General features: G+C 38.2%; 1 protein-coding gene across 1 annotated transcript; it reads left to right on the forward strand.

The window, feature by feature from the left end:
- Positions 1-936: 936 nt before the first annotated feature.
- On the forward strand, positions 937-19869 carry LOC126633956 (UPF0481 protein At3g47200-like). The gene is made up of 3 exons (XM_050304468.1): positions 937-1224; positions 2390-2467; positions 18684-19869. The coding sequence occupies exon 3, from the start codon at positions 18724-18726 to the stop codon at positions 19867-19869; it is 1146 nt and encodes a 381-aa protein (XP_050160425.1). The 5' UTR covers positions 937-1224; positions 2390-2467; positions 18684-18723.
- The last annotated feature ends 1424 nt before the right edge of the window (positions 19870-21293 follow it).

The raw sequence follows: 21293 nt of genomic DNA on the forward strand, positions 1-21293 counted from the left end.
AGAAGGGATACATCAAGGGAGACAACACCAAGCACATAGCGCCAAAGTTCTTTTACTCATACCAGCAACAGCAGCATTAGAACATTGAAGTCAAGCAAATCCGGTCCCAGGACAACCTGGCCGATCTCTTTACCAAGTCATTACCCAAGTCTACATTTCAGAAGCTCGTCCAAGGAATCGGTATGCGTAAATTATCTGAGTTGAATCACTTGTAGTTCTCTTATTTAGAAGTTATGTCTAACTCAGAGGGAGTATCTAGAAGCATACTCACATGATCTTAATGTACTCTTTGTCCTACGATTAGGAGCATTTTTCCCACTGGATTTTTGCTACCTAATGAGGTTTTAATGAGGCACCCATCCTGGGATGATCTGATGCGATGGTTTGTTGAGTATTTACATACTCAAGGGAGAGTGTTGCAGTCATATTTAGAATAGGAATGTGATTGTGTAAATCCTAGGGAATCTGGGAAAATATCTTATATTCCTATTAGAATTAGATTACCTATTAAATATTGTAATCCTAAAGGGAAAGGTTTTACCCTTCCTACTACTATAAATAAAGGCACAATGGGGTGAATCAAACACACCTCACAATTAAATCAATCTCTCTTCTCTCTAATAGTGGTCGCCCCCCCCCCCTCTCTCTCTAAACCCTAAATCATTCAATCAAATAGGCCTACAACAATTAGCAGATTTTTAATTAGTTTAAGAACTAATTTTTCTAAAAACATAATTTAAAAACCTAATTTTTACTTTGATAATAATTCAGTTACTAAATTAGCGCATTCCTCTTTTGGTTTGAAAATTCCAAAAATAGTGTCTGTCTTTTACAAAATTGGACGCGTGTTGCGCTACTAGTCGTTTCCTTCAATTATTGATAGCATTGTTTTCTGATATCCTTGACTTAAACAAATGGACTATTTATTTAGAGCATTGCTTGACTTGTCATTTCCAAGCCAAGCTTGAAGCTACTGCTAAGAAAGATAACAGCTTCTGCCTGCATATGTGTTCATCTTTTATTCCAAGAACATGAAAGGCTACTTATGCCTTCAGATTTCCTGTATTCCTACTCTATAATTCTGTTCACACTTGCGTTTTTATGTTTTCTCTGATTTTAATTGCAGCTTGTTAGAAGAAAAAAAAAGAGTTACGCACCCGCCTCCATTCTTACTGGTTTACTTGCAGCTTGTTCTTACTTGTTTAAGCTTAAGAAGAAAATAAGGTATGTCCTTCCGTTTCCTTCTTTGACTTCATTCTGTGTTTTACTTCTCAAACTGTTAATTCAAGGATTTCTGGAAATATTCATCATCATTTTTTAAAAGATATTGCTGGATCTGTGCGGTTGAAGATTTGGTGGGCTCATTCATCTAATATTCCTGTATGGAAAAAGGAAAACCCTACTCCTGTATGAAAAAGGCAATCAGTTTCTTTGCAATTTGACTTTTTTTTCCTTCTCCGGTTCCTCTACCCTTTTTCCAATCTCTTTTCTTCTACTTTTATTTTTTTATTTTTTTGGGTTGTTCCGTAGAGAAAGTGTTCGGTATAGCTGAATGAAGAGTACGACAATTGGCGCTCCAGATGTACACCGCTTGTCCGTGCAGTGTTAAGAAATTACAGAATCAAACTCTAATATCCCATTTTTCTCTTCTAACAAATGATATTATGTTCAGGGAGGGTGTAGCAATAATATAATTCAAATTCGTTTTTTACGGGAATCGAATATAAGACCTTTCACTTTCAAATGAAAAAGAATGCAACTAAACCGTAGTACTAATATTGTTAGTCTATTAATTACTACTAGCATAACCACACACAGTTTGTGTGTGAAATTTTTTATTTTTTTTTTTAAAACTGAAGGAGAGTGATTGAACGTGGACGTTGAAGTGGGAGGAAGTGAGAGAGGTTTTTTTTTTTTTTTTTTTTTAATAAAAAAAATAGAAAATTTAAAATCACCTGTATGTAAGGTTTAAATAAAAAATAGCAAAATTTTGGTTTGTAAAATTACATTATTACCCTTAACTTTTTTTTTGTGATAGAAGACTAAATAGTTTTTTTACCATTTTTTTTTTTTTTTTGACAAAGAGGGTTCTATTAATATGTAATTTAGATGTAGTAATGTCAAAGGAGAAATAACACTCAAAATGGAAGAAGAGAAATAGATTTCACATTGAACTATTTGTCTAGAATAATGAATTCTGTTTTTATAGACATTTATCATATTCTTTCCTCATGACGCTCTATATAATTTAATTATTATTTCTCTTAAAATTAATCAAAAGTTCATCCGTACTCCAAGAACTATTAGGAAAATCGTGATGGACTTGTAAATCGTACATACATTGATGATCTCGAAATAATATAACATTCCTTTTGATTTTGCCATGCAGTTGTCTCCAAAAGAAAGCTTATTAGAAAGCATAAACAAAACGAAAAGATTTGCAAAAACTTCTCGATTAGAAGCTTCGGTATGTACTTTATCTCGTTGTATAATTCGTTTGCAAATTATTATTTGCACTCTAAAAATTAAATTGCCCAGAAAGTTAATTTCATTTGGAAAATGTTAGTTTCATTTGAGAATTGTTATTTGTACTTCAAATTCTTGTTGCAACCACCATCTCCACCAACAGTGCCGTTATCTTATCCATTACAAAAACATTAGTACCAAACACAAATCATTACTTTTTGTCATTATATATGTCTCTAGGCTACCAAACACAAAATTAATAAAATTATTATTATACCCTTTTATACATAATTGAAAGAAAATATTAGATTAGAAAAAAAAATTACTCCCCACAAGTAGCCATAGTTTTACTCCTACACTTTTTCTCTCCGACTCCCTACTTTTACCTTTTTGTTGTGGCTTATTTTAATCTGACAAGGGAGAGAGGAAGGTGCGGCAAAGAGATGTGTTTGTAAGGTTGTGTAGAAGATGTGTTATTACCCCTACACAATGCCTTTGTTTATAGTAATAAGGGAAGGAAGAATCCTTCTCCTCCAAGGAATACAAGTCCTAATAGGGAAGAATAACTAATACCAAATCTAATCTAGGATTAACTAATACCAAATCTAATCTAGGATTTACACAATCACACTTTAATACAATGTTTATAACACTCCCCCTTGAGTGTGTAAATACTCAAGTAGATTTGGCATCATGTTGAGCTGAGGAAGTCGACTCATCAACACTAATTCTTGGAACATGCTAGTCTCAAACAAAATAGGAAATTGCATATGGAACTAAGTCTCAAAAAAAAAAAAAAAAAAAACCCAATGGCTATGGTAAACCCCGAGTAAGGACAAAACACATAGTCTAAGGAAAAGTGCATGAGAAAATGCAAAGTCAAATGAAACATCTACGGGACTTCATCAGGGATATGATCAACCCAAGGTGGGTGCCTCGTCAAAACCTCGTTAGACAGCAAAAACCTAAAGGGAAAAATGCTCCTAATTGTAGGGAAAAAGAGTACATTAAGATCAAGCAAGTATACTTCAAGATATTCCCCCTGAGTTTGACATAATTCCAAAGAGAACTAACAATGTTACAACTCAGAAAGTTTACGCATACCTATTCCTTGAACAAGCTTCTGAAACGTCGCATTCGGTAGTGATTTGGTGAAAATGTCGGCCATGTTGTCTTGTGAATGGATTTGTGTGACTTCAATCTTCTGAGCTCTTGTTGTTGAAGTGAGAAGAAAAACTTCGGTGCCATGTGCTTGGTGTTGTCTCATTTGATGTAACCCTTCTTGAGCTGTTCAATGTATGTTACGTTATCTTCATACATTGTCATGGGGAAGTCAACAATAAGGTAAGGATTACAGGAGCTTCGAATATGGCCCACAACTACTCTCAGCCAGAAGCATTCCCGAGTAGCTTCATATAAGGTGAGCGTTTCAGCATGGTTAGACGAAGTGACAATTAAGGTCTATTTAGTTGACCTTTAAGATATTGCGGTGCCTCCAACGGTAAAGACGTAACCCGTTTGAGAGAGCGCCTTGTGTGGATCAGAAAAGTAACCTACGTCGGCATAACTAACAAGGCGGGAATCGACTCGAGAACTAGGGGTTACGACATCACTCGAGGATCCATAGGGATAGAACAGGCCCAGATCTGTAATACTTTTAAGGTAACGGAATATGTCTTTAACACCAGTCCAGTGTCAGCATGTTGGTGCATTACTATATCTTGCCAAAAGATTAACAACGAATGAGATGTCAGGTCTAGTGCATTGAGCTAAGTATAAAAAAGCGCATATCGTACTTAGATGAGGAACTCCGGGTTCCAAAATCTCTTCTTTATCCTCCTTCGGACGAAAGGGATCTCATTTTGCAATTGAATAACAATAAGAGTACTCGAAGGCTTCACTTTATCCTCGTTAAAGCAGTGCAACACCTTATGGGTATAGTTCGATTGAAGTACTAAGATTCCATCCGAACAGTGCTCTATATCAAAACCGAGACAGTATCAAGCCTTTTCTAGATCTTTCATCTCAAATTCTAATTTCATGTGCGCGACAGTTCTCTCGAGTTCTTCAGAAGTTCCGATGAGATTCATGTCATTGACATAAACTGCAACAATCGCAAAACTGAAATGTGACTTCTTAATGAACACGTAAGGGAATAATTCATTGTTCACATATCTCTAACTAGTCAAATACTCGCTTAAATGGTTATACCACATTCTTCCGGATTGCTTCAAATCGTATAGTGAACGCCTCAGCCAAATTGAGAGCGTGTTTCGAGGTCTGGAACTATTTGATCCAGTCAAAGTAAGTCCTCCGAGAACTTTCATATAAATTTCCATATCAAGATCCTTATAGGGATACGCAATTTCTACGTCCATAAGCTGCATACTCAGTTTTTCGAAAACTTCCAAACTAATAAGGTAATGAAAAGTAATCACATCCATAATGGGTGAATAAGTTTCATTACAGTCAATCGCGGAGCGTTGTGAGAAGTCTTGCGTAACAAGACGAGCTTTGAAATGCATAATTTCATTCTTCTCATTACTTTTTCGAACGAAAACCCATTTGTAGCCATCCGGCTTCAAATGTGGAGGAGTATGAGCTACAGGTCCAAACACCTTACATTTTGCAAGTGAATTGAGTTCGACTTGGATTGCTTGTTTCCAGTTTGACAAATCAGTTCTCCATCGACATTCATCAATGGAACTAGGTTCAATGTCATCGCTCAACATGATCTGAGTAACTACTGGATACGCTAATGCATTGTCAATTATCATCTCATTTCTACACTAAACATCATCCAAGCTAGCATAATGGACCGAAATCTCGCGATTCTCGGGAGGTGGGTTTGTCCCTTTAAGGACGCTTCCCTAATCTAGAATTTCGTCATAAGTTAGATAGGATGAGTAAGTGATAATTAGATTCAAGATATGCTCAGTAACCTGTGTTGTGGCTTTCCTTTTCCAGGAGTGTGAATCATCTGAACCAAGAGGTCTGCCACGCTTTTATGCAAGGGCAGAGGATTGGCTAGCCACTAATATACGTGGATTAGTCGAATTGGCATCCCGAGCCTCCAGAAGGGAAGTTTGTCATACATTTAGTACATCCATCTTTGCAAGAACTATTGTAGCTGGAATATGTGATCTTGTCACTCACCCTAGATCTGTGAAATCATCTAGCATGCTTTGAAGATCTAATATGCATTTCACTTTAGTTACAGATTGAACGGTGCGGGGATCTAAATGAGATAGAGTAGGAGTCATCTACGATAATTCGCATCGTTCTTCAAGAACGATGACGTTTTTATCTCCCTCTAACAACGGAAAGACTGTCTCATAGAAGTAACAATCCACCAAACGAGTGGTAAAAAGATTGTGTAACGAATAATTGAAGGAGAATCATATCCGAAATAGATTCTCATCCTTCGCTGAGGCCCCATTTTTGTATTTAAGGGAGACAAAATCGGCATATACGCCGCATAACAAAAAATGTGCAGATGCAATATGTCGGGTTCGTATCTAGTAACCAACTGAAATGCACTATATGGTTGGGTCACAACACGGCTACGTGCAATATTGCATGGCCTCAAGCAGTGATCGGGAGCTTGGTACGTATAACCAACGATCATGTAATCATTTACAAACGTTTAATGAATGCCTCTGCCAGGCCATTCCTGGTGTGAACATGGGATATATGATGTTCAACTTCAACCCCAACCGACATGAAATAGTCATCAAAAGTTTTAGATGTGAATTCTCCAGCATTATCTAATCAAATAGATTTGATCAAATAATTAGGGTGGTGAGCCCTGAGCTTGATAACATGTGCCAACAATTTGGAGAAGACATCGTTTCTTATGGACAACAACCACATATGTGACCAACGTGTGGAAGCATCAACCAATACCATAAGGTATCTAAATGGTTTGCATGGAGAGTGAATCGGTCCACAAATATCCCCCTGAATCCTTTGTAGAAAAATAAGAGGATTCAAGCGAATCTTGTCATAAGAAGACTTAATGATAAGCTTTCCAATAAAGCAGGTTTGACATGCAATCCCTTGAATCGAACCTAAATTATGGGTTAATGAATGTCCATGTGAAGATTTGAGGATACGGTACATCGCTGTTCGTCTAAGGTGTCCCAAACAGTAAAGCCAAAGTATAATTTTGTGCTCAATCCATGAGGTAGGGTCGGCCACATAGTGGCTCTCTATAAGGCGTATGGTTGTAGTATGTAGACCACTCGAGATACGCTCCATCTTCTCTAGAATACGTTTCTGGCCAATTCGTAGGAAGTGATGCACAAAAATTCATCTCCATTTTCTACATAGGTTTCAACGTGGTAATTATTGTCTCAAATGTCTTTGAAACTCAACAACGTTCTTCCAAAATGTGGAGAATAATGTGCCTCATCAATGGTCAAGATTGTATCATTGGACAACATTATATGTGTCTTACCGTATCCTTCGATCAGGTTGTCAGAGGTGTACTCTTAGGTATGTAGTTAGTGAAATAAATGTGTTCACGCAAAACGGTGTGCGTGGTTGCACTATCTACTAGACAACTAACTTTCCCATTGGTCATACCTAGGAATAAAATTAATTTAAATTGGTCACATGCATAAAAGTTCTAAAAACAAATATCCTTTCAAAACAATTTAAATATTCAAGGATGGTAATTAAAAAAACGTAGTATCCAAAATTTAAAAAAAAAATTCACCAACAAATAATCCAAACATAAAGGAAAATTGTTCAAACTTAAACCAAAAAACAAGAAGGGGGTAAAGCCCCTTAGTGGAATTTGGCCCTAGGGGTCTAAAATTCAACGAAAAAATGGTCCATGTTTAAGATTCTAATCTTTCATAGGGGTAACGGCCTCTTGAAAATCAGAAACTTCCATCTTGGTACTTTCCAGTTCATCCACTTACATAAAATTTGATTCAAACTTCTTATGATAAGAATGATATTCAGCTACAACCTTCAGGTGAGCACGACACACATAGGAACAATGGTCATTTGAACCACAGCGGTATCACATATCCTCATCCATGGTGTCAGGTGCTTTGCTCTTATTCTTGAACTTCGAGGGCTTGGGAGCGAGGTTAGAACACTTATAGGGTCGGACCTCCCTTAGATGGGCCTTGGCTCCATTGACCTTGACGAGGTGGCTTCTGGCTGTCCCTACCACGCATATGTTGGCGTTTTGGGCGTTGGTTTGTGTTATCGTATGCTTTAGGCACATCAATCACCCTAGTAGGTCGAGCTTGATTCTTCATCAACGGCGGATTTTGCTTTTCAGCAAGAAGTAAAACAAAGATCAAATCCAAAAACCTAGTGAACTTATGAGCCCTATATTGTTGCTGCATGACAATATTGGTAGCAGAGAAGGTCAAATAGGTTTTCTCTAGGAGAATCTCTTCAGTCAAATCCTCATTACAGAACTTAAGAAGTGATCGGAATCGATAAACTTCATAATTATATTCATTCACAGGCTTTATAGTCTTGGAAGCGCAGATGCTGCTAGTTGTGTCTTGCTTCAGGTAAGAAGATGTCCTTTTTGCGATTGAAATGATCTGCTGAAACAACCCAAAGTGCTCGTGGATCTTCCTCAGCAAGGTACTCGGTTTGCAGTGCATCATGAATGTGTCTTCAGATGAAGTTCATAGTAGAAGCTTTCTTAGTTTCGCCAATCAGATCATCTTCCTCAGCTTCAATAGTAGAGCGTAAATTCTTTACGGTGAGGTGGAGCTTCACATCTTGGACCCACTTAAGGTAGTTTCTTTCGGAGACCTCTAAAGCAGTGAAGTTGAGTTTGTTCAAATTCGACATGTCTTTGTCACAAAGTAAATGGACAAGAATATGGTTAGTGTAATGGAGACAAATCAATCCATTCACAAAAAAGTATAACGTTCATGTTCTAATAGACATTTATTGGTTTAAAGTTACATGACAAAGCTTCGGGCTTTCATGGGTGATGTTTTAAGGAAAACTTCAGGTTTTCAAACAAGGCATGTTTCGAAAAACTTCAGGTTTCAAAAGAATTATGAACTTCAAGTTAATATGTTCATGTAGACAAACACAAATATATATACAGAAATATGCAATAAAAATATGCAAATAGGTCTTCTGAGCCTATGATTATAATTGAATTAATTATTTGGTCTTCAGCCCAAAATTAAAGTATGGGAGAAAAATTATAAACCTAAAGTGCCTAAAAGAAATAGGTAATTAAAACTTGAGGCCCAAAAATAATGTGCCAAAACCCACGGGTGGGCTAATCAGTCTGGTATCGTGGAGTCCAAGCCTAAATTTTGGGCTAGGATAAGCACAGGCTACAGGCCCATTGGCTTAAAAAAATTTGGCTGTAGAAGTAAGCCCAAACGGGGTGCGCTCTAATGCTTCGCGACACAGATACACCAACATAAGGGCTGGGCTCTGGTGCGACCCGAGGATCGTAATCATGTGCGTCGTGGCACATGGGTGCACCACAACCATGCGGGGTTGTGATTAGGTACATCGCAGTGCATATGGACATCATAGCCCTACGGGCTAGTGTGACGTGGCTTGGGGTGAGTGGCAGCGGGCTTAGGTTTTTAGGCCCAAGAAAAAAAAAGTTTCTTTGTTACAAAAATCGAGCCGTATTGGGTATGCACATCGAAAGGGATGACCAGTGCCGCCATTACTTGCAATTATGTCTTGGTCAGAAATCTTGGGGCGAGTAACATCGGTCAGCAATGACCACGGTGGTGAACTGAGGGGTTTAATCTTGACGTTCAAAAACCAAAACCCTAAAAAAATCCAAACCAAATTTCGTCGGGGACGACTTCTAGTCGTCGGTGACAATGACCAAAGGCTCGGGGTGTTAGCTGCAGGCCATGCCCATGGTGGTCAAGGACGAGGACGCCATTATTGGCTTCGAGTTTTTTGTGTTGTAGGGCCTGGAGCTTCTGGCTCCATGGCTGGTTCTTGAGGCTCGGCTCGGAGAGCTTGGCAGCACGGCTTCCAGTCGTCGCACGCTAGGTTCCCAACGAAACCCTAATTTAATTAATTTTAATTTTTTTTTCAGATTATAATCATGCATATTTAACAAATAATTCAAGGCATAAGTAGATGTTTGATGCAATTCATGGTAATATCAATTCACATAATTCAACAGTTATGGATATAATACATAAACAATTTATGTAGAATCTAAAATTCAAAAAAACATAAAGTTGGGTCATGCATTATGGTGAAGGTTCATGCTATCAAGGCTACAAAAATATCGATATAAAAACCGTTGTTTTGGAAGAACCTGATTGCGTGATGATATTGATGAACTAGTTTGATGAAGAAATCTTCCACGTCAGATTCCTAAGCGCAACGGTAGGAGCATGCTAATAACGTGTTGTGGCTTATTTTAATCTGACAAGGGAGAGAGGAAGGCACATCATAGAGAGTAGGGAGAGATAAGTGTTTGTAGAGTTGTGTAGATGATATGGTATTCCCCCTACGCAGTGTCTTTCTTTATAGTAATAAGAGAGGGAAGAATCTTTCTCCTCCAAGGAATACAAGTCCTAATAAGGAAGAATAACTAGTATCAAATCTAATCTAAGATTTACACAATCACACTTTAATACAATGTTTATATCACTTTTTTAATTCTAATTCCAATTCTTTTTTAAATTGTCATATTAGTATATTTAAACACTAGACTTGTTTTCAATCTTTTTATTAAAAATGTATTACTGAATTCAATTAACTCACGCATTATGTAATTATAAAAACGCAAAATTGTATTTGTCTTTTGAGCCTCTTGTCTTTTACTTACACAAAACCATTTCCCAAATATCGTTTATAGAAAGGTGTTTGAATCAAAACTCTGCACCTTCGTAAGCAATGGTTGAGTACAAATCCGTGTAGTCTGGAACAACCTACAAAACAGTAAACAACCGTAAGCAAACCCTTGGCCAGAGGGGAAGCGTGCTGTCCAAAAGCTCTCTGACGGTAAAGTCAGTGAATGATTTGAGACTCAAGCAGTGGGCAAGAGAATTCAAGCTTATAGATTGCATTACCATAGATGAACCCTAGGTGAGTGTATTTATACCGTGGGAGAGACCTTTTTAGGATATCTAGTAAGTAGATATTGCATCATCTTAGAAGTGTGATTACTTGCAGCACAAGTCTATCCCTAGATTGTAGGGACTCCAAGACTTATAGGATTTGATTTAGTCTATATCCGGATCAAATCGCGTGTTTTGCGGAACAAGCATGGTCATTCAGCGAAGTTTCTTAGGCTCCGCCTAGTGCCCTGGAGCAGAATGATGGTGGCATCCTATTTTGTCTGATACTCCGTCAAAAGCTGGTGAATCCATGACCGAACTTTTGAGGTAATATTATTCGGAATAGCTTTACTCTAGCCCTAGAAAATCATGGTCCCACAATTGCCCCTAACTATCCGAAACCCTAAACCCTAAACTTGTTCCCCTTAAGGATGGATTGTTACCAAAGACCATGCCTTTCGCAATATGCTGAAATACATACCATTTAATCTTCAAGTTCCTACAATCAAGTCCGGATCATCTTTTAAAGCTAGGTAGTCTAGTCACTTCGATTTACATCGTGTAATCTTTGGAATTATGAAAAAATATCCACTGCCATGAGGACGAACGCCTCTGTTTTACGTGGTAAATTTTTCCACACATTTTATTAATTATCATCAATCTTCGTGTATATTGACCTCAAGATACGCGTCTTTTCACTTTCAACGGTGAGATCTCTTGGTGGTTTTCCTTTATATAGCCCTATCAAGCAGCGGTTTCCTTCAAACCTTTCCTATTTTCTGCCATGATGCCTACACCTTCCTTGCCTAAATCTAATCCTTTTTTGAGTTTTTTTGTTGAGAAAAAATGCAATCCCAGAAAACAATGTCGCCTTCTACAAACCTTCAAAAAAATGTTTCCCTTCTTTCTACAACTTGTTCTATAATATTCATCCCATGCGTCACCTTCGATGCAAATCTTGCATGGGAGTTGATCTATGCCATAGGGTTGAAATTCCTCAAAGAGTTGTCAGCTGCCGCTTCCTTCATTATCTGATGTTGGATGATTGTAGCGGTGATGGTTTTCATTCAAACATTCACTCGTATGATACTCATGTGGCTTAAGTGTTTGGATTCCACAGGGTTGCCCCATCACCAACCTTCTTCTCTGTAGGATTCTAAGTGCAAAATTTAAATCGGAGTCTGATTTCTTCAAAGTGGTGGGATGCCCTTGTGAATTATTTGTCTCCGTTCTTCTCCATCTTCTCTTCGGGCGAACGATCTAAATACTCTCCTTAAATATAATGCCACACTCGGAATGCAGTAAGGTGGGTGTAACATATTTCTATTATGATAGCGGACCTTGATAACTTTAGCCAGGAACATTGTGTATTTTTTTTTCAAATGTTTCATTGCCAAAGGTGAGGGTTTGTCTCCCCCAAACTTTTGTACCAAATTGATCCCATTTGAGATTTTGATAATAGACATGCACTTGCGTAAAGATATGCCTATCTTGTACCTCTAAACCAAAAATTGTCGATCAAATAAATATTTCCAAAGTAGACGAACCTCTAAACTTAGCATTCGCGAAAATTTCGTATTGCGATGGTTAGGGTATCAACTTACTTCGACACCAAGAATGTGAGTATTTAAACTCATGAGGTCCTTTTCCCAGTCGAACTTGGGCGCAGAACTATGACAATAATACCAGGATAAAATAAGGGAAGTCGGTTTACCAGTGCCTTCTTTGCTTGTGGTTGATGCATCGATGCTCATCTCATCGAAGAAAAGTGAGCCTCCTTCGAAATCTTCAAGGACAAGTAAAGAAGAAAGATACTACTATTACTAATACTCAGTCTTGTTAATTTCTCTTTAGCTGATCATATGGATGTAACAGACTTCAAAGTTGCAGAGCAGTTTTCCTCTTTATGCTTTGCCTGGCTAGAATGAAAGCATGTCCTATTCATTGAACATTTTTCCCATGTTCGTGCTTTGAGTCTTTTAAGCTTTTTATCCGAGAGTATTCCTTTCTTGTTCTTTGTATTTTTCTAGTCATGTCCCCGATCTAGCTAACTATCCAGGGTAAGCTAACTTTGGAACAATAAGAAGAAAGGTGAACAACTAAGTTTGTGGGCCCGAGACTAAGCATAACAGCCTTCTCTTGATGATGTTGATTTAGAAAAACATCATCTACCAAACTTAGCACTTGTAAGGGTACTGATGAGTAGATTTTATATTATATATTTTACCCTAATCTTAGTATATTTTGGTTAATATTTTGGAAGAATTTTGATACTTTGAATTGTATTTTCAATATAGGACTTTCGACTTCCTCTAGAGCAAAACAGGACCAAATGGACGAATTTGGAGTAATTCTAGTTGTAGGACGTTCATGAGTCACTTAGCTTGATCGTATCAAAATTTGGGAGTTTTCCACCAAGCGGTTATTTTCTGGCGATAAAATAAAGGAGTGATGCGCAGTGCTGGAAAATGACGTTTTTGGGCTTAAATTGCGTTTTTGGAGCCGAAGATGACCTCGGATGGGTTTGTGGCCTTATGGAGAAGTGTTCAGAATATTCCAAACATTAAATCCAGCTATATTGGGCCAGTTTTGGAGCAGCTTATGGGTCCAAAACGTGTCTGTTCAGATTTTAGACGAATTTTACCATTTAATTTAGGGTTACGTTTCCTAATTTATTGGGTTTTTATTAATTTTAGTTTCCTAGGGTTTGGGTGGGAGGCTTAGCAGATATATTGTTTGGCCGTCTACCATATTTCTTTACGCTTTATTTTATGCAATTTTGGAGACAGAGAGAATTGTTAGGGTTTTGGAGACTTTTTACTTGAAGGTGCTTTCAATCATTTTCTTGAATATATTTTCTATGATTTCAATTATGAATATGCGTAACTAATTCCTTTTGCTAGGGAAGCCTTGAGCCTTAGCATGAATATGTGATTTTTATTTAATTGCTTATGATTGATTGCATGCATACTTTGAATTGTTAATCACCGGGATAAAAACTATCTAATTGTTTTAATGCCTGATCACCATTAGGATCTTTAGAAAAGTAATTTGATGCAATTTTGGTCGGAAGGTTCCCTGAAATTGACGCTGGCTTCTTGTGATTAATAATTGTAATTTCGCTTAGGATGAACACCATGTCTTAAGGGTTGCATGGTTTTTCAAAGGGTTTTCATAAAGCATAATGAGTCTTTCATGTTCATATTTGATCCGAACGTCTGGACGAGTTGCATGTTAGATATACGTTCTATGTTGGAGGTTCCAAGTAGAATATGAATTAGGAAAATCTAACCTTCAAAGTGGCATGTGTAGATCATGAGTAATTGGTAAAAGTTCATAGGATTGCTAGGTGATGGTGGAACCCTAGTGTTTTCTTAATTTGATTTCTCTCGAAACTGTTTTCTTTTCATTCTAGTTTTTAATATTGCAGATTGTTTATTTTAATTCATTAATTTCGTTTTATTTTAATTAGGTTATAAAATCAATCACCTCAATTTCTACTTTACAATAATTAAATGGAATCTGATTAGTTTCAAATTATTTAATAATCCTTGTGGAGATGACCTTGCGAGATCCGTTTATACTACAATAACCTTGTGATTCTTGCAAGTAAAATAGGAGATTTAAGCCCGTTCACGTGAGTAGTAAAATGCCTATCAGGTACCCATCGCGATACTCAGAGTACCACCTTACTCTAATACCAGGTGTTAATACCTATAGAAAACCCTTTGCCTTTCTACTATTTACGCTAGACCAGAGATGATGATATTTTGCTTATCGGGAATGTCCTCCCATTTACCTATTATTCTTATTCCCTTTCTGGGTTTTTTGAGTTTCGTTGCAACGTTATGCAATGATATGTACTTTTTAGCTCTTGTTGAATGTTTGTCCCAGTGAAAGTTCGTTGGAGACGTGGTCGCTTGATTGTGAATCGAAAACACTTTTTGAATCCTTTTGTCAGACCATAAGCGTTGAAACTGAGAGTTCTCGATTGGACTAATTTAGTTGGCTTGGCTAAAGCATTTCCGTGTATCGGAGCTCTATTGGAATAAATTTCTCTTGGGGATTACCTAGTATGGATGCCTCTTTCGAACCTACTAACATTTGGCGTTGTAGAGCTTACTTAACTTAGTAAGTTGGTCTGAGATAGAAGTAGTCGTACTCGGGGTCAAATTTTAGAGCCGCCTTCGGATGAGTTACGAATCGCCCTTTCAACTATTCTCTCGGATGGCGTAGAGCCCAGGTTTGAATATTATAACCCACAACCTTGTTGGTTGCATAAACTTTTGGAAGACCAGAGGGTGCATTAGACTTCCGGGTCAATGAGCCATGTGCTCGTGTCTGTAGCCCACCAATTGTTACCGCACTTATTATGGTTTGAGTCTCCCAAGCTGCTAACTGTTCCAGACAGATTGGGCAAAAAGAGGTCATCTGATAGTGTAACTTTGAATGTTTTTAGACTTCCATTGATGCGAAGTTTTCAAAGTTAAGGCCCTGTTTTGAATGAGTAGGGTACTCCCTGCATCATTGAAAAAAAATCACATATTTGAGACAAACATATGCTTCTTTATTCACGAACCAAGTAAATTTGGTTTACAAGGGGGTGTGATTGAATTCGAGAATGATTGCCTACATATCTCCTAGATGGAGAATCAAATCACTAGTGTAGTTCTAACGAAAGGATGATATGACATAAAAATTACATCAGGGATCACTTTTGACGATAAGCCTATGGTGGGGCATTAGGAGATGAGTTCTTTATGGACTTGTCTTCGCGGAGACGACGGAGTTGCAGTTAGGTCTGCAGAGGACTGCCTACATATCCTGGGAAGGGAATCAAATCGCGTGTAGTTTGTGTTACCCTTTATTGTTATTCGATCTTAAAGTGACGACGGAGTATCCATTTCAAGCTGACTGTCACCAGATTTCTCGTAACCCCTTTACTGCTTGCATTCATCCTTCACGGATGAAGTTTATGTTGAGGGTCGATTTCTTTGCAAATTGTCGATCTTCATCATCAATGTGCTTATTCGGCAGATCCATTTTCCCTGGGTTTGGCCAAATTTTCTTTTCTTACCTTATCTCTGACGAATTCCCAACAGTGCCCCTGATCTAGTAATTCCTCGATGTTATCCCTCAGCGCTCAACAACCTTTGGTGGCGTGGCCGGTACTTTTGTGGAAAGAACAGTATTCATTTGGGTTCTTCTTAACCAGATATTCTGAGAGTGGTTTTGGGCGTCAGAGGAAGGGTTTGTCCTTTATACTATGGAGGATGTTATTAAGGGTAATGTTCAAGGTAGTGTACTGCTTAGGATTTGATATGACTTGTTTGTCTCGACACTCTCCTCTCATAAACTGTCGCAGAGAAGGTGGGATAGTGTCTTTATCCACCCTTCTTATGTCAATTTTCCTAGAGTAATCTAGTTCAACAGCTATCCTTTGACTCTTATCATCCCAGTTGGTCAGAGTGTATGTGATATCAAAGCATTCAGCTAGAGTATCATAGTCGTACTTCTTTTTGTTTAGCTTCTGAGAAAGAATCAAATGAACATAGAGGTCTCGTTTGATTGCCATAGTCGCGAGTTTGTCATTTGGTTTTTCCACCTCAGCCAATTCTGCACGGAAGCGCTTCAAATAGGCTCGAAGACTTCCATCTCTAGTTTAAGGAGTAACCTAAACATAGCTTCGTGGCGTTTTCGGACATCACGGTGTACGAAATAAGTATTCGTAAATAAGACAGCCATAGTTTCAAAGTAGTCAATGGACTTGGCAGGTAATTCCGAGTGCCACCTCATAGCGGGTCCCTCCAAGGTGGACGGGAACATCTTGCACATCCAAGCATCGTTGTTGTTGTATAACACCATGATGTTTTTATAATGCATGATATGGTAATCACAGTCGGAGTCACCATGGAACGACTTGAACCTTGGTTGAGAGAATTTTTTTTGGCAAATGAACTCTTTCGATTATTGCTGAAATAGGTGTTCTAATTCAGAACATCGGTTTGCTCGGAGTACGGGGTGAGATGTGACCTACATGGTTATCTTTGTTCAGAGAATATCACTACTCTTGGTTCTTAGAAACCTTAGGTTCGCTGAACCCTAAACAGCGAGGTTTTGCTCTCAGTACCCCCGGAGATGTTTTAAGGGGGATTTATGGATTATGGTTTCCTTCCCCCGTATCCGCACTCGGGGTTCATCGGTCATCAGTGGGATTTCTCACGGGGCCGGCGGCATTTGGGTAGAAGGCATTGTCCCACTCGAGTTCTCCAGGTTTTTCATCCATCTTTCCATGTCCACGAAGTTGGAATGGCTTTAAACATGGGCAGAAGTCTGGTTCTTTTGTAGTTTTTCGACGAAAGTGATGATCTTGGTCAATTTCCAAAATTTGATCTATAGAAAAATGAGACCTTTTGGCTGGTTCTCCTCATTTCTTAGGGATGACCGTCGTCCTTTGGAGGTGCTTGCTAACTCCGAGCGTTGCTGTAGTAGCTAGGACCTTTTTTAGCGTATTTTGATGTCCTGATTCCAAATTCGCACTCCGTTTTCCCAAATTTGATCGTTTAAGTTGAGTTTTACTAATTGGTTCCAATATTATGCTTAGGTGCAATTACTATCAAAGACTCTGGCTTAATAACGAATTTTCTATGTGATGTCGTAATTAAATTAACGATTATAAGAAATGTCGCAACGATGAGAATTAGGAAATTGTTATAAATCCTACGGGATACCTTAATTAGATTTACGGCTATGAATAATATTATGTTGACTAGAACCATCAAATCATTGTGGCATGACTATGTTTACGTTATCTGCTCATCGTGTGCTACACTAGTGTCAATACTCACCTGGACCAGGGCTAGGCTTCACATGTTTGTTCACATCACACCGTACGCTCACTTTGGATCCATTGTAGGTGCCAGTCTTGTGCTAGATTGTTGTAGGCAATTAGGACTCGTATGCAACGCGCATAGCGCCAGTCTTCACGTGATTGTAAAACTAGAGCGTAAATCATTATTACACTCAATCCTATTCATGTCAAAATATCTCTGCATGAACTCGTGTGTCAGCATATGTCAATGAGCACTCGATATGAAAGGTTTATTTCTGCAAGATATTGTGATTATGGAAGTTAAATGCTTATTTACGAATTGTTATGAAGTATTGCATTTTTTTAAGGTAAGTAATTTTCATACTATACGTAGTATGTTATGTTTGGAAACTATACTTGTTTTACGGCGATGGGTTATTACATTTTCAAAAAGGTTTTTACAAAGTTTTATTTTTAGGCTCACTCATCCTTGTTTTTCGCCTCTCCATGTTCTTGTAGCTGAGCTTTCGTATCGACGAGGATTCTTGAAAAATCTTGGTACTAGAGATTACCTTCGATGGAATAATTCTTAATCCACTCTACTATACTTTACTTATACTCTAACATCACGTGTGCAATGGGAGCTCCGGCTGACTAGGCACTCTTACATTTAGGCACTTTTAGGTTTAAATTTACTCACATTTCTACATCACTACACTTTATGGCTTCGTCACCCTCCTGGTGTTGGCCAACATAGCTCGATTCATAGTCCAGGTGGACATTCCGGGTCAGGGTGTGTCACAAACAATATTATCTACACTAAGGGAGACGGGTGGGCTTAGCCTCACAATGAGCTAGCAATAATGTGGTTTAAATTCACTTTTGACGAGAATCAAACTTAAGACCTCTCACATACAAGTGAAGATGAATATCACTAGATCGTAGTACTAAGTAGAAAAAAAGTCACTAATTTAAACTTTTGAGATTGTAGAAAATTAGTTATTAGCTAGCTTAGGTGGATATATATTAAATAAATAGAAAAATGTTAAGCTGACAATTGATTAAAAGCTGACAATTGATTAAGGCATCTAAATCAAATTTTGTAAAGGAACAAACGTTTAGTCTGAACAAGTTGGAAAAATGTAAAGGATTCTAAGTACTAAAAAAAAAAAAAAATATATATATATATATATATATTATGGTGGGTTTTAAATTAAAAAAAATATTAAATTTCAAGGGGTAAAGTCATATTTTCAATTTTTGTTTTGGTATAAAATTTCTGTAAGGTTCCCAAATAATAAATTTGGTAGTTCAATTAATGGATTGATTATTTGTAGTTTTGTTCTTGTGAATATATAATACAGACTAGAGTAAGCGAGTCACATTTGGAGCTGAAAAAAGTTGATGATGACAGACTCAGCTGATGAGAGCAATGCAAAGGCTGATCACTCCATAATTCAAGTAGAAGAGGAGAGAGAGAGAATTGAGAGAGAAATAAGTCATGTGGGTAACCAAAGTTGGAGCGGAAACGAAGAAAATGAAGACGAATTAATAGCGTCCCGGATAGAAGGAAAGCTTCCCAAGGAATCAACAGAAGAACCAGTTCATACTTGCATCTTTAGAGTCCCTACTAAACATGTCAGGGACAATGAAAATGCTTTTGTCCCACAAGTGGTTTCAATCGGGCCGTATCACCGCGGAAGAGAAAAGCTTCAAGGCATGGAACAAACTAAGCTAAGGTATTTGCTACACCTCCTCAATCGCAAACCAACTCCAGACACCAGTTTGGGAAAGTTTGTCAAAGAAATTAGAAGCAGAGAAGAGTTTCTTCGTAAGTGCTATGAAGAAAAGTCGTATCATCTGAGTAGCTATGAGTTTGTAGAAATGATGGTGGTCGATGGTTGCTTTATTTTAGAACTTCTCCGCAAATCTGTTTCGCCTTTCCCAGGGCGGTTCTCCACATTTAAAAACGACTTGTTGCTGCTTGAAAACCAGCTTCCATGGCAAGTTCTCGACTGTTTATTCAACCTCACAAAAACATCAGAAGAGATTTCTCTATATCAACTTACTTCGGAACTTTCCGAAAACATGCGTTATCCCATTGAGACTGGGACATTGGAAATCAGACATTTACTTGACGCAGTAAGAAATTCGCTTTTTGGATGGGAAAAAAGGGAGTATTACAGAGATTGGAGTCATTGGACTCCTATTCCCTCAGCGACACATCTTGAGGAAACTGGAGTCAAATTTCAACCAGCGTATATGAAATCTCAGTTGGAAATAGGCTTCAACATAGTAAATGGAGTGATGAAAATTCCATATATGATAATTGAAGACAACACAGAATCTCTGTTCAGAAACCTCATAGTCTATGAACAGTGTCAGTTGGTGGGCGACTATGACACATGTCCCATTTTGTCTTACGCCATGCTGTTCAATCAGCTTATCAAGTCTACCAAAGATTTACTCTCTATCAAAGCTCATTACCCCCATTTCAAATTTCCACACACACAAAACTCAGACACAGCAAAATTCGATTTACCGGCATAACCCAATTACCAAACACAGGGACAAAGCTCAACATCATTAATTCAGACCCCAAACTAAGAACAAAAGATAATGAACACAGAATCACAGATACAGAAATCAAATTAAACTAGATGTTATTAAGCCCCTGAATCCCATGCACGCACATTGCACAACATTATTAATCTTTAAACAGATTTTAAATCCAACTTAATCAAATAGTTAATGTAATCGTGTCATAATTAGCCGATGTTTTGCAAGTAAATAACTTCAATTCAAAAATTTTAATCTTTAATAATAATATGATTTCAAGCCAACAAATTAGGATCTGACCTCACCGACGCCACTCACGGCGAGCAAAGCCTTCCTCTCGCATCTCCTCCGGCTGAGGCAGCACCGGCTCACTAGAGGCGAAAATGTCCCCGTCATCACCATCGCCGCCACCGCCTACGCCATTGTCCTCGTGCACCGCCGAATCAATAGGTGACACGAATTCCGGGTTAGGGGTGGAAACGCCGAAGCCGTATACCTCGGGGGACTGCTGCTGCTGATTAACGTTGGCGCTGTTGTCACCACCGGGGAAAACGACGTCGTCCTGGAAATCAGAGTGGAGGGGAGGGGGAGGGTCGACGGCGGAGGAGGAGAAGTCGTCGTCGTGGTGGGTAGCGGTGTTGAAGGAGGAGTCGTAATTTTGGGAAGGGAGGCCGGGGTCGTAGCCCATGTAGGCATCGTCGTCGAAGGGGTGGGCGGTGGGGAGTTGCGGTGGGGGTCGTGGGTTCGTCGGCGTTGGGAAAGGAGTCGAGGGACGACATGGTTGGTAGGGGAAACTAGGTAGATTAAAATGAGGATTAAAGAGTTAATTAATTGGAGTTATGGCCTTAATCTTGTTTTGATTAAATGAGATCGGCGTGTTCGGATCGAGAGAGTGCGTGGCCGTGGATGATCATCTCTCTCTGAATGACTGCTACGTGCGAGGGAAGTAACCATAATTGTTGGTGCAATACTGGTCTGTATTTATATTGCATGATAATTTAAAGGGAATCGTCCGTTTTAAAGTGAGTCTATAAAAGATTATTTTTGTAAAAAGATAGTTAAACCTGAAAGGTCTCCAATGTATGCAAATATCACCATTTGTGATTTGTTCATCATGAACATATTCTTTAGTACCTACTGTCGATTTGTTATATACATTTTAATAACTAAATGATCTCCGATTAAAATGATTTTTTGTATAGATGATCTTTAAATGAAGATAAAGAAATTGAACACTACAAATTATGAAATTTATACGGTTAAACGCAAAGGGGAAAGAGCTCATCCCCAAACATAGGAATGCAAGTATTATACAATCTGAAATCGTTTAGTTTAGATGGTTATCCAATAGCCACATGGATCATGTATCTCACTTACACACTCAAATAGTTAGAATTAGTCAATATTTTGAGTTC

Source organism: Malus sylvestris, chromosome 9 (assembly GCF_916048215.2).
Source record: "Malus sylvestris chromosome 9, drMalSylv7.2, whole genome shotgun sequence".
Lineage (NCBI taxonomy): Eukaryota > Viridiplantae > Streptophyta > Magnoliopsida > Rosales > Rosaceae > Malus > Malus sylvestris.